The 14,531-nt window shown below is 53.8% G+C and overlaps 1 protein-coding gene across 1 annotated transcript in view; it reads right to left on the minus strand.

Annotated features, from left to right (window-relative positions):
• The window catches only part of Nkain1 (sodium/potassium transporting ATPase interacting 1), a 45,597-nt gene that overhangs the window by 3,946 nt on the left and 27,120 nt on the right, over positions 1–14,531 (minus strand). The window contains exon 2 of the mRNA XM_023703064.1: positions 2,104–2,241. Within this exon, the coding sequence (XP_023558832.1) occupies positions 2,104–2,241 (138 nt within the window). The remainder of the gene's footprint in view (positions 1–2,103; positions 2,242–14,531) is intronic.

Genomic DNA, 14,531 nt, shown 5'->3' on the forward strand with positions numbered 1-14,531 from the left:
TTTTTTAAATGCAGATTCCGGCTGGGAGCTGGGGGCAGTGGTGCTCACCTATTTGGGAAGCTGAGGCAGGATTGCTGGAGCCCAGGAGTTCAGAGCCAGCCTGGGTAACACAGGGAGATCTCATCTTTTAATTGAAAAAAAAAAAAAAAAGGATCTCTAAGTCCTACTTCCAGACTTACTGATTCTGAGTTGCTAGAGATGTTGTTCAGGAGCTGTTTGAACAACCCTGACATGTGACTTGGATGACACTTGTTAAAACACATTCCAGATGGCAAACAACTAGAGGACAAGGACCTAATCTGCCTCACTTACCATGCAGCATGAGTGCCCCGTATGGAGCAGATATGCATCGGTGGGTGACTCAGTTGACCTCAGGCCTCAGGAAATGTTGTGTAAAGTATTCCTGTTAGGCCATAGCTGTCACCAGAAGTGGGAGGTCAGTAGGCCTGCGGCTGAGGACTGGCACTCAACAGAGTGGGGGGGGGGGTGTAGGAGAAATGAAGATCCACCTTATTTCCTACGAGGAAGAAGACTTTTTTTCCCCCAGTACTGAGGATGGAACCCAGGGCCTTGAACATGCTAGGCACGTGCCATACCACTGAATTACACCCCCAGCCATGAGGCCTTAAGTACTATAAGTGGTTGTGATCCTCTGTGAGAAGGTAGACTCATCTGCGGTTTAAAGATGCTGAGAACTTTTGGCCAAAGCAAACAGGAAGTTATCCTGAAGCCTGGTGCCCAAGCACATGGGTGACAGACCTGGGGCTGCTATATAGGGCCCAGGGGAAGCAGGGGTGGGCGGTGGGTGGGGCTTGCAGAAAGAGGGGTGACCAGACCAAGCTGGGTCCCCAATATGGAAAGGGAGCCGCACACCTCCAATGCACTCATTTTGTCACTATCTTTCCCTTCTTGTTGTATAAACTGCTTCCAAGTGGCCCAGGTAAGCTGGAGTGGGCCCAGCAATCCTGGCACCTGGCCAGAGATAGGCTGCAGCTGTGTTGTTAGGGCAGCAGGGGACCTCTCAGTGCCCAAGTCTTCCCCTCCCAGATGTGGTCACTTCTTGGGAGAATAGTGTCCCCCAGCCAGAGCCACAAGCCCGAGAGGGCAGGGCACAGAGGTCCTGGGAGCTGGATGTGTCACACAAGGCCCATGCCTGCACTTGAGTGACTGCTACCTGGAGAACAGCACAGCTGACAGCAGCAAGCGTTCTATGTCAGAGGATGCAGAGCTCCACAGGACCCTGCCACCTGGCTCATGGGAGGTGAAGTGCTACAATGGCTGTGGGTGTGGTCTTGCTAGCATGGCACTGCCTGCCACTGTCGTCGTAACTGTGGGGCATGGACTCAATAGATCTAGGGAAAAGTTCCCAGAAGCCCTGTGTGGAGGTCCCTGAGGATCAGCAAGGACCATAGGGGAGGCTAGCTGGAAACTGCTTGGAAAGAGAGGTGGGAGAGCACACTGGGGACAAGATCAGACCCCTGACTGCAGGAGCCACTAACCTTGAAGCCACAGTAGCTCTCTGGATGATGTCCTTGGTGCATATTACTAAGCAGGGACAAAAGCCAAGCCTCCTGAAGGTTCTCAGTGCATTGAGAATCTGGACACGGCCTGCCCCTCTTGGTCTGTGCCCCTAGTTTGCTGAGGCAGCCTGGTGGCAGGGCAGGAGGCTTCACTACAGACCTGCAGGTCTAATCCTGGCCCCGCCTTCACTAGCTGTGTGACTTCAGGAAGCCTCAAACCCTTCTGAGTCTCAGCCTCCTCATCTGGGAAATGGGGATGGCAGGACAGAGCTCACAGGACTGCCGTAAAGATAAAGCATGTGGACCTGAGCAGTGGGCCTGGCACAGGCAGGGTTCTCGCCAAGTGGTCTGTCTTGCTTATGTCTGGGGTTATTTCACTGGGAAATTGTTGAGGAAAAATGGTCTCCTCCAAGAACAGTAGTACGGGGATTTGGGCATTCATTTCCTAGCTGGGCTGGAGCCAAGACAAGCCAGTCTGGGTGTCCAGGGTTGGGGGACAGCTCTGGCTAGAGGGGCAGGGAGGGTGGGGTGGGCAAGGGTGAGAAGAGAGGCCCAGCTTGGGAAGGGACTAGGTGAGCCATACCAGGATGAGGTACCGGGAGCGATACTGCACGGTGCCAAAGATGCCCAGGATGACCGCCATGATGTGCAGAAAGTTAGCCAGGATGGGTGCCCACTGGTAGCCCAAGAAGTCAAAAATCTGCCGCTGCAGTGCAGCCACCTGTGGAAGAGACAGACTGAGTCCCCTGTCATCCTGTACGAGAGAGGACAGGGACTCCTTGATCTTGTGGAGCATGTGACACCATGATGATGGGCACAAATATCAGAGTTATCCAGCTCAACATACCAAAAGGATGCTGGGAGTTGAGGGCTTCTTCAGGGGCAAGTCTGTGGGGGCAGGGTAGGAGTCCCTAACCATGAGCATCACTTTGACCCACCAGCCATGGGAGCTCTGTCCCTTCTACACACAGAGAGCCTGGTGGGTCTAGGACTCAGGCTGGATGTCCCAGCAGGTGAGAGAGATGCTAAACCACAGGTCTGCAGGGCCCAGGGACATCCTTGTGGCGGAGTTACCCCTTCCAAGGATTCTTCACTGAGGGTTGTCCTGGTCCATGGGATCCCTGGGCCACAGAGACTCCCCTCTTCCCCGACTTTCTTCCCCTGAAAAAGTTAAAGTGGACTGGAGAATTGCCCACATACTTCCTCTTCTTATTTCCACGCACTTCAGCACTTTGGTAAGGCTGTGTGGGGTCATGTGGCCTGTTTTGGCCAATGGAACATTAGTGGAGGCTGGGAAGGAGCTTGCCCACTTGGTCCTGTGTAAGACAGCACCGTGAGCAGGAGCAAGCTGAACTGCTGGGGGGCCAGAGACACAACGGTTCCAAGGATAACTATTGTGTTTGCCTGTCCAAGATTCCTTCTTTAGGTGACAGAATTCATCTCTTATTCAGAACCATCTTTCACCACTGTACTTGGGGCTTGTGTGGGGTTGGCCCCATTCCTGGGATCTGGGGTGGGCAGGTAACCCAGGCCCAGCCAAATCCAGTAATGGATTTAGGCATGGCCACTCGCCCTACCCTTACCCCCACCCCAAGTGTCATCCTGGATATCTGTGGGGACAACTGGGACACAGCTGCTCTCACAGTCTGCCAGCTTGGAGCTGATTGTGGCCACCTTTGTCATCCCAGGAGGATGGCCTGCCCTAGAAGCCACAGCTGAGGGGCTGTGGGATGAAGAGGGAACAAACCCGGGGAGTGTCCTAGTGACATGGGTCTTCTTGGCAGGGAGACAGGGTGGAGCTGATGCCACCATGCAGATGGTGAAGCTTGGGCAGCAACCAACAAAGCTGCAGGCTTGGACAAGAGAATGAAGGAGGGCTGGTGGTGCCAGACCCAGCCCTGGCTCCTTCGCGCCTTGTGCCAGCCTGCCTCTTTTGGTGGCTCCTCTCCCAGGACTGCAGATGGCAGAGAGCTTTCCAAGTTCATCTCTCACTGGCTATGCCTTGGCAGAAAGGCAGCAGCAGGGTCATTATCTGATTTTGGAGAAAAGAGAACATGACACTCAGAGAGGGGAGTGACTTGCCCAAGGTCGGACAGCAGGAGACAGATTTGGCTTTTCTCTGCCACCTGCTTCACGTGGGCACCAGTGAACTTCAATGCCACCTTTCCCAGCGGCACTGATTTGGAAGTGAAGAGCTCCAGGTCCTGGGAGAGTCTGCTTCTGACTGCTGAGTGGCTCTGGGCAGGCCAACCTCCCTGCTGGTCTTGGGCTCTTCTCCCATACACAGAAGTCACTCGGCTAGATAACCCAGTTTTTCCCCACCTGCTGAGCTTGGGGGAGAAGCCCTGCAGGCTCACACAGGCCCGCCCACGCACGCACGCACGCACGCACGCACGCACGCACGCCCAGTGCCATGTCTCTCGCTGCTCTTCCCCATCCTAAACTCTGCTACCACTTCATTGTTCCCCCTTCCACCGGACGCAGGCCAGCCCTGGCAGCGCTGGTGGCTTGGAGTCCAGCCTGACATTCTCAACTGCACGTGGTCCTAGGGAAAAAAGGAGAGGATGGAGGAGAATGTGACAGTGATACTGAAGGTGGACCTGCAGGACGTCCTATCCAAATAGGTCTACCTGGAGATGATATCCCCCCACCCCACCCGGCCCCCACTCAAAACCCCTATTAATTATAGAAAAGAGCAGCACAGCTTTGAAGTTACTCAAACTCAGGTGCACATTACAGCCCTCTGTGGAAGACAGCAAGTCTCTCTCTCTCTCTCTCTCTCTCTCTCTCTCTCTCTCTCTCTCTCTGAACCTCTTTTTTCCACTCTAAATACAAGATGCTCCCTCTGCTGAGAAGTCGTAGTAAGGATATGAAGACATCACATAAACTAACAGGCAATTAGATGTGATAAACAGTGGCTAATTAACAGAAGACCAACTCGTCCGAGCTGCCCGGTTGGGCCGGAAGGCCGCGGAGGATCTAGTACCATGCTCATTTCCAGTCAGCCCTGCCTCTGAGTAGCTCAAACGGTAGCTACAATCCCACGTGCACTTCCTTTTCCTTTGTCCAAGTCCTCCCTGGTGAGGATTCCAGCCTGGCATTCTCAACTGCACGTGGCCCTAGGGAAGAAAAGTCCCATCAGAGGATGGAGGAGACTGTGACAGTGATAATGGAGGTGGAGCTGCAGGACATCTTATCCAAATACATCTTTAGGGTGCAGTTCAGTTTTCTCCTTCTATGGGAAGAGCTCGTGGATTGGCCCATCAGGTGCTCCCTCCATGCCAAGACCTGATCGCAGGCCACGGCTGCCCCGGCCCCTCCCGGCTCTGTCCCACCTCCTTCCATCCTCACCTCCAGCCACCACTCCTCCACTCCTCCACACCTGCCACGCCCCCGGCCACCCAGGCTCACTGCTGATGTGCTCACAGAAGCTTTAGGCTCCAGCAGGCCCTGTGCTGCCCTGGAACGCGGGAGAGAGGAGGTTGGTGCAGCAGAGGAGGTGGACAGGAAACCAGAAAATTCAAACCAGAGTAGTCAGCACCATAACCCAGGCCTTACTGAGGCAGATTTAAAGATACTTTTTCTTCCCCCTGGTGGTCTTGGGGATTGAATTCAGAGCCTCTTCTATGAGCCCTACACCCCCTTTCCTTTAAAATTCTGAAATAGAGTCTAATTCACAATCCTCTTGCCTTAGCCTCTCAAAGTGCTGGAATTACAGGTGTACACAATCCTTCAGTTAAAGATACCTTTTTAGGGCTGGGGAGATAGGTCAGTGGTCTAAACGTCTGCCTGTCAAGCACAAGGACCAGGATTCAACCTCCAGTAGCACATGCTGTGCTGGCCCAGGCTGCGCTGAGCTAGCCACTGAAACCTGGAGTGGTAGCCTAAGCCTATAATCCCAATGATGGGGAGGCTGAGACAGGAGGATCACTACAAATCTGAGCAGTGTAGGGAGATCCTGTACCAAATAAATAAATGATATTTTTAAAAGACACCTGTTTAAAAAGATTCAATGTCTTTTTTTTTTTTTTTTAATTTTATTTATTTGTGTGTGGCCAGCTCAGCCCACCAGGGGGCCGGGCTGGCTGGCATGTGGTGCTGGGGGATTGAACCGCAGTCCGTATGCTTTGTTGCAGTTTGTTCTAAGTAGGTGCCTTAGACCACTGAGCCATCTCACCAGCCCTCAATGTCTTTTAAAGAAAACCTTTTCTTTCTTTTTCTTTTCTTTTCTTTTTTTTTTTTTTTTTTTTTGTGGCAGAACCAGGGATTGAACTCAGGCCCTTGAGCTTGCCCAGGAAGCGCTTATTCTACTGAGCCATCTCCCTGCCCCCCTGGTTTTCCTTTTAAAACCAAGTCCAACATTCCACAACTCCTGATTGTGTGGCAGCAACAGGCAACTGGTTAACAAACACTGATAAGAAGGCAGCAGGAGGACCCCTCTCCCCATCCGGTTGCACCACCTGAGAAGGTCTCCAGAGGCTGCGATGACTATAAATCACTGGCAGCCTTGTATGTCCTTTTTACTTTGATGAGAGGTATTGTGCAGAAGCCAGAGAAACTAGTCTTTTGCAAAGATTTCAAACTCACTTGCACAGAGGGACAAAAACAGCTTTGAGGATATCTTTACCTGGTCAAGCTACAAGCCAAGTCAAGCTGGCTGCCTGAATCTCTCTGAAGTTCCAGGAGGTAACACCTGGGGCCTCTTCTCAGCTCTCCTGGTAGTGGGTGGCTGGCCAACGCCTGGCTCTGGCTCAGTGATTTTTGGGTGTGAGTGAGGTCTATCTACCCAGGACTTTGGCACTGAGCTAAACTCACAGTCCTTACAAATGGTTGTATTTTGAGTCAGGGTCTTGCTAAGTCACTAGGGTACGCAGCCTGGCCTAAGGGTGTGACCTTCCTGCTGGAGCCCCCAGTGTCTGGGGTCATAGGCACGTACTACCACATCTTGCTCCCTCTGAAGGATGAGCTTGGTCCCTTTGTGCTCCTGGTCAGCTTCCGTGCCTGAGGACACCCCATTCAGTCCCTCCCAGTCTCTCAAAAGCCTTTCCAGGACCTTCCCCATTCCACTTCATCCCCAGTGCCCCTTGGACAGTGCCTCTCAAGTCACCAACCCCCTCACAGACTTGCCAGGTGACTTCCCAACACCCTTCAGGATACAAGGCCCAGTCTTGTACTGCAGCAGCCCTGTGATCCCTCAGCATCTGCCTGGCCGCAGCCCAGAACGCCTCCTCTTCCACCACACCTGTCAGAAGTGTCTACCAGACACATCCAGTGCTCAGCTCTCCCAGTCTCTGCCCTTCATCCTACAGAGTCACCACGGTCCACGGAAGACGCACACTTGTGGCTGCAAGGTGGCTCCTGCTATCATTCACAAGGCTTCTCCCTTGAGTTTAGGATCTCCCCTGCCCTGGGTCCTCCCGGGATCCCTGTGAACACCCTCTCAGTGGTGGTCTGGCCTCCCTGCTCCCTGTCTGCTGCATCCTCCCAGCCAAGGCCTGTACCTGCACCTGCCTGTCTTCTCAGGAGCGCCCGCCCCACGGGCCCTTCGCTCTGGAGATGCAGCTCGCTTCTCCCCAGCACCCTGGCCGCTGGCTCCTGAACATACCCAAGCTGCTGCCATTAACCACCGCCACCAGCCCTGTCTGTCTCAACTGTCATATCTAAAACTGCTTCAGAGGTCTTCACGCACTGCCTGCCATCCTACACCCCCTATCATGCAGCTTTCTGTTCAGCCACTGAAACAGCTCTCTCTGAGGTCACTGCAACCTCCATGCCACCGGGCAGACAGAGACATTTCAGTGCTCAGCCTCCTCATTGCTCTTGTCCACAGATGTCCTCTTCTGCCAGTGACACTCTTCCCTGGCTTCTGCCCTGGAGGCAGCAGGACCTAGGGGTTAGGAGCAAAGCGTGGGCTAGACTCCTGGTGCCACCATTGTGTATTACGCAACTTCGGGCAGGTCACAAACCTTCCTGTGCCTCAGCTTCGTTACCAACAATGTGGGTATGATTTAGTCTTAAGAGTCCTGAGGAGTTGGCAAATTTAAAACTTTATTCCATCCCCAAACTCCCAGACCCTTCCACCCCCAGTTTTATTTTTTCCACAGCACTAATTGGTAGCCAAGGTGCCACCTGCTCTCACGGGCTGTCTGTCGGGACACCAGGCAGCAAGCTTCTCGAGGGCAGGGCTGCTGCTTGCAGTGCCCACTGTGGCAGTTTCAATGTCCAAGGCAGCGCGGGCCAAGTGAGGTGGTGAAAGTTAAGCCAAGTCCCTCCCCTGCCAGCTACTCCTCCGATTCTGGCCTCAGGGCCACAAGCCGGGTTCTGCTTTGTGCACCATATGTCCTGGGAAGCGTGTGCCCCGCCCCCTTGTGACTGCCAGCCCGCTGGATCACCATCCTTCAGCCCCTTTCCAACCAACCACTTACCAGCTGGCTCTTTGGGAATTCAACCCACCCAAACCTGGTCTGCTTCCAGGGCTCTGGGCCCCCACTGTGTCCAGCTGCAAGAGCTGAACCTCAACTTTAGGCGCAGCTCCCTGCTCAACTCAGCACTTTGCTGTCTCATCTCTTCTCTCAGTTGGCCATACCAGTCCCCTCCCCCAGCCTCCTTCAAACCGAAGGGGCCCCCTCTCCTCTCCAGAGTGAAGCCCCCTGGCTTCCCCCGCTGCCCCTCCCCCGCCCTTAGTTCCCCACCTCCACCCCTGATTATTTATTTATCGGGTTGCTGCCAGCTGAGGGGGATGTCGTTGCCATGGGAACCTTCAGCCCCGAGTGAGGGCTGTCTCTGTTCTCAGTAGGGTGCTCTTGTCTGTCTAGACGCCAACCCCAGGAGCCCAGCCCCAGGTGGGGGGTGGAGGGTGAAGGATAAATAACACACATGGGCCCACCCCAGCCTCAGGAAGCTGGCTGGGGGGGAGGTTAGGGAGGCAGCTAAACTGTGGAACCCCCCAGAAACCTCTGGCACCCAAGCCCTTGCCAGCCCATTCTGCAAGTCAACTACTTTCCTGGCCAAAATTCTGGCCATGCTGCCGCAGGCCTTACCGCAGAAGTCTGGCTTTCTGCGGCCTGATAAGGGAGATTCTGGAGTAGTTTGGTCCAGTGTAATTTAGTCTCTTTTCCAGAAGGGCTGAGCTGCAACCCAGCTTGATTACCGGCCTTGGACAGTGTGTAGCCCCGGGCAGGTTACTCCCTTTCCTTAGGCCTCAGTTTCCCCGCTGGTAGTGCCCTGAGGATGCAGACAGCTCCCACAAAGGTCTCAGCAAGACTGGTGCCCCGCACAGTTGGTGAGTGACCAGCACATGGCAATAGCCTTTGTGGTACCCTCAAAATCAAGCTCCCTCCCCCCTTTTCCCAGTGGATTTCGGAAGCAGCTGACAAAATTAAACTCGACTTGGGCCCTCAAGCATGAAATGAGAGAGTGGGCTGGGAGGAGCCCTGCGGATGAGGGTCTGGCTGCTGCTCGGGGCGGGGCACGGTGACAGCAAGGCTGGGAGGGAGGCTCCACCGCGGGCAGTGTCCTTGGGGCATGAGCCGAGCTGCCCAACCAGAGGCTCAAAGGAACGGTCGCGGAGACCGAGTGGTCTTTGGCAGGGAGAGGGCAGAATCCACTGAACAAGTATTTCTTGGGCAAGGCCTATGTTACCAGGGAGAACGTGGGCGTGGAGGGGGCGTGGCCCGGCCTCAGAGTGCAAACCCAGAGGTGGCCACCAGAGGGAGCGCGGGGGCCGGGGGAGGGCCCTAGGGGCCAGCAGCTTCCTCTGCGCCAGCGGCCACACCCCCGCGCTTTCTCCCGGGTTCCCACAGCCCTTTGGCCTCTCCCACCCCACGGCCAACCCCTCCCCCTGGAGAATGGCCAAGCTATCACTGCTAAGTGAAGAAAGCCAGCCAAGCAGCAGAACGATGCGATTCCATTGTGGGGGGGGAAAAAAAAGCCAAAAAGACACAAATTGTGTGTGACACTGAACGTAGTAGCATCAGGAGCCAGGGAGAGAGACAACAGTGACAAGGGCTTATCTCCAGAGAGTGGGGATTAGGAGACAAGGAGGCTTTGATGTTCAGGATACACGCCTGTGTATTTCTGAAATGTTTTATAACAAAGTCCTATCTTTTAAAGAAGTTAACCAAAAATGCCTTCAGATTTTGATTCAGCTCTGAGATGACGTGAAAGACACGAAAAGCCAGGCATGGTGGTGCATACCTGCAACCCCAGCACTCGGGAGGCTGAGGCAGACCACTGCCATCCTGGGCTATATTATAGTGAGTTCAGGCCCCTGAATTACACAGTGAGACCTTGTCTTTAAAAAAAAAGGGGGGGGGGGCTGAGGAGATAGCTCCGCAGTTTAATCGCCTGCCTTGCAAGTGCAAGAGGACCCTGGTTTGAACCCCGGCACCACATGCCCTGCCAGTCCCAGAATGCTAGGTGCTCTGTGCTGGCCCTGAAATTGTGGCGTGTGCCTGTAATCTCAGCACTGGGGAGGCTGAGATAGGAGGATCATTGTGAGTCTGATCTGCGTAGGGAGACCCTCTACCAAAAAATAAACAAAAATTAAAGAAAGAAAAAGGGGAAAGAGGAGAAGAGAAAGAGGAAGAACACTACAGCCTCCCCAACCTCAAAAGCAAACTGCGTTGTGTGACCCTGGCCAAGCCCCTGCAGCTCCAAATCTCCACTCAGGCTTGCCCTGCCCTGGCCTCCAGCCTGGGTGACCGTGGCTGAAAGGCTAATGTCTCTTTTCCCCCCTAGTGCTGCCTTGGCGGTGCCGCCCATCCCGTTTGCCTGTGTCCTCACAGCCCTGCTCCCTTCAGCCTGAGGGTGCTGTCCAGCCCCTCCTCCAGGCACAGTCCCCACAGCCGCTAAGGATCTGGGAGAGCTGGGATGAGGGGCTTCTCTGCGTCCTGGCTTCTCCCACCCCCCATTGGGAGAGGAGGAGGAGGCACAGGGCTGAGATGGCTCAGAACCTGCTCTGGGGCAGTGAGTGCCCCACTCTGGCAGTCAGGGGCCCCTGATACGGTCTAAGCCGCCAGACCCTCTTCGGAGTATTAACACCTGGGAGTTTGTTCATTCTCCAGATGTTTCTCTAGTGTCTTTCATGTGCCACGTCCTGAGAACTCAGGGTTGAGGACGGCAGACCCAGCTCCCGTCTTCTTGGAGAGAACCATCTTGCCTCTTCCCACCTGAGTCCTGCTCCAGACAGCAAGAGAAGAGGCAGGGATGGGAAGGTGTTCTTTCCACAGAAAGCACACAACTCAGAATATTTTATCAGCACTTACTGCATTATTATCTTGGTACCTGGGATTGAACCCAGGCCCGTGTATATATGCTAGGCTAGTGCTCTGCCACTGAGCCATTCCCATACTTCATACCCCCCTCCTATCTCCTAACCCCATTCCCATGTACAGATGAGAAACCGAGGCCCAGGGGAGGGGCCTTGCAGGGGACAGCGGACAGCTAAGCTTCCCACTGGCCTGTGTGGAGTTGTTGCTCTTCTACAGGGACTTAGTGCTTGGGCTGGTGTGCCTGCCCTTGTGTTGGGAATCTGAGTGATGGCCCTGCTGGAGGGCCTGTGGCTCTTGAGGGGCAACCCCCTCCTCCTCTGGGCAGGTCCTCCTACCCAACCCCAGACCAGACCACCATCTGTCGGTCCTCACGGCCTCCTGCTGTGGCCCCGTCCTCCACCTCAGCTGGGCCTGGGGGAGCCAGGGAGCAGCTGGTCACTACCTTCCACATAATTAGCCCTCAGAGACCAGTTTGGAGCTGGGAGGGAGGCCCAGGACCATCTCAGCAGGCCAATCTGGCCAGCCCACGTCCTGTTGGGAAGCAGGGGCCTGGCCTCTGTCTCCATGGCAACCCTACTCTCCCATCCCTGTGACCACTGACCCGTCTCCACCCCTTCCCCAGTTGGGGGGCTCCACAAGCTTCTTCGGGGTATATCCGTCTCACTACACCTCTGAACTGGCAGCTGCATTGTTGGAACCCTGTGCTTGGTAGTGACCCAATTAACATATATCTACATTAATTTGCATAAATCCCGGGCTGTGGGGCCCAGGGTGCTGCTACCAGGGAGACACCTAACAGAAATCCAGAATCTTTCCATCCCATTGGGCCTATCTGCACATCCACCATCTGGTCCACACCTCCACTGTCCACAGGGGAGGGCTTCAGGCCAGTGACTGTGACTCAGTTTCCCCCTCCGGAGATGACACAGATGCACACCTCAAAATGGTGCTGACAGGGAGGAGTCTCCTAGATTTGCTTCCAAGACCAGGCCTTCCACAAGCCCCTAATCTCCCCTGAGGCTCCAGGAGCCTGCTCCCTGGATCTGGGGTGACTATGTCCCTGCCTTGCACATGGCCTTCGCCCTCCCTAATTTCTGCGTTCCATGTGGAAGCAGATTAGAAACCGGAAATGCCAACTCTGCACACTTGCCTGTCAGCAGTGTCTCTTACGGCCTCTGCCCTGCATCTGGGAAGCAGAGGGCATCTGCGTGGGCTCTGACCATCACCATCCCCACTGACCACCACCGACAACTTGTAGCAGTGGGAGAAGGCACTCGAGCTGCATGGTTCTGGCTCAGGTCTGGGTTCTGGTACTCACCGCTTTGGGAGCTCTTTGCTTATCTTTGACCTAACCCTCAGTTTTCCCCTTTGTAAAATGGGAATAACAATGACCTTCACATTTCCTGAAGTTGCAATAATTAAATGAGATCCTGTAAATGAGACAATGCCAGTGCCTGGCGTAGTAAGCACTCTGCACGTGTTCACCATTATTATTATTTTTTTGTGAGCAGAATATATTTATTGAGGGAAAGAAAACTCCTGTTTAAGAGAGGGACAGGAGGGGGGTCTGAGCAGGCAGTCTCCCCGGAAAGTTGAGAATGATTTTTTTTTTGGGGGGGGGCTGGCTCAGGCGGCCTTAGGGGAGAGTCTGGTAAGGCAGGTGGAGGTGGGGATCAAACCGTGGTATCCTGAGCCTGACTGCAACTGAGCTAAACCGGCAGGCCCCCCACTATTATTATTCACAATACAAGCCAGGTGTAGTGGTGACTGCCTGGAATCCCAGCCCCTAGGGCGCCGAGGCAAGAGGATCAGTAAAAATCCAACTGTTCCTGTTTGCCCAAGACCACGAGGTTTCTTAGGGCACAGCCCTCCCAGGCACAAAGCCCAGAAGTCCTGGGCCAGCTGGCTACTTTGGGTGTGGGACAGTGCTGATGATGGGCAGCTCTGGAAGGCTGCATGGGTGGATGCAATGCAGCTGGCCTCAGGTCCAGGTTGCCAGGCAGGGGTCCTGAGGAGCTGGGAGCAGAGTGCCTGGGAGGAGGCAGGGCTGGAGCTGGGTGCTAAGCCATCCCTCTCTTGGCAAGCTGAGGATGCCCCAAGACTCCTCCACGCCTGGGTCCTCTCCCAGGACCCTCAGTCTGCCTCTGCCCAGGTCCCTGTGTCCAGATGGCTAGGACCAAGGCAGGCTCTGGCGTGGGCAGTACAGCCTTGGATGGAGAGGAAGAACCCAGGCAGGGAGAGCTAAGCACAAACAGGACCTCCCAGGAGATGCTGCTGCAGACAACTGAACATTTGGACAGAGAAAATGGTGATTAATCAGATTCCCCGACGAAGCTAAACGAGAACTGCTATGTAATTAAGCCAAAAACTTGCAGCAGAAAACACCTTTGTGGGGCAGGGACTTAGGCGGGGAATTAACCACAGCTGCAGTCAGAGTCCTGGGAGCGGCTGGCGGGACCAGAGTTGGGGGAAAGCAGAGAAAACGGGGTGGAGTTCACACCTGCCGGGAAGAGGGCTGAGGCTGGGAGCACAGGAGTTACCAGCCTGGGCTCTGAGTCAGGCAGACCTGGAATTATACTCCAGCTCACAGGTTGTGGGATCTTTAAAGTCACCTGGAGCCTCAGTTTCTTCAGCTATGAAACGGGAGTGGGGCCGGGGAGATGGCTCAGTAGAATAAGCGCTTGCCTGGCAAGGGATAGGGCCTGAATTCAATCCCCAGTTCTGCAAAAAAAAAAAAAAAAAGAGGGCCATGGAGATGGCTCAGTAGAATAAGTGCTTCCCTGGCAAGTGCAAGGGCCTGAGTTCAATCCCCGGTTCCAACATAAAAAAAAGAAAGAAAGAAAAGAAATGGGAGTAATGTTTACTCCCTGGCTTTATGTGAGGGTTTAATCACATAATGTAAAGAATTCTGTATGCATTAGGTGTTCAACAAATGATGGTAGGTTGAACAAGCCATCTTCCCTCTCTGGATCTTCAATTCTCTTCACTGACAAGAAGAGAGTTACACTGTCCTGTTTCTGGCAGAACTAGGGATTAAACCCATGGCCTCTGCACTGAGCTACATCCCTAACCTTTTTTTCTTTTTAAATTCTTAGATGAAGTTTCAGTTGCCCAAGCTGAGCCCAAATTTGTGATCCTCCCGCCTCAGCCTCCTAGAGCACTGGCACTACAGGTGTGTTCTACTACGCTCCGCATGCCCCATCTTCTCTAAAGAGAAGTCGGAAGATCAAGTAGGATAATGATCTCAAAAGCAATACAGATACTGGAATTGTGATGGCCTAAACCCGGACTCTTAGCATAAGTATCGCCATGATAAACTTTAGCTGCCCCCAGAGTTGTAAAAACAAGCCTACATGCAAAACAAGTAACCACGAGGAGGAAACATACCCTGAGAAAGCGCCAACCTAAAGCAGTAACAGGAAGAAAAAGCCAGATGTATAGGAAGAAATCTAACTGACAAGCAGGATGTGTGCTACATATTTTCTTTTTGCTTTACAAACAGGGTCTATGTTGACAGTTGCTCAGCTCAGCTAATAAAAGACCTTCAAATCTTAATTGGCTACTTGGATTCCTACAGTGATTATGAGCCCACAACAGCATGTGTCTTCTAAGCAGTAAATGTTTATGCCACGTTGTCATTCGTTATTAAAATAATTATTTATTTATTTATTTGAGAGAGAGAGAGAGAGAGAGAGAGAGAGAGAGAGAGAGAGAGAGAGAGGCCAGCTCAGCCCACCAG

The sequence above is a fragment of the Octodon degus genome, unplaced genomic scaffold (assembly GCF_000260255.1).
Source record: "Octodon degus isolate 3935 unplaced genomic scaffold, OctDeg1.0 scaffold00163, whole genome shotgun sequence".
NCBI classification, from domain to species: Eukaryota; Metazoa; Chordata; class Mammalia; order Rodentia; family Octodontidae; genus Octodon; species Octodon degus.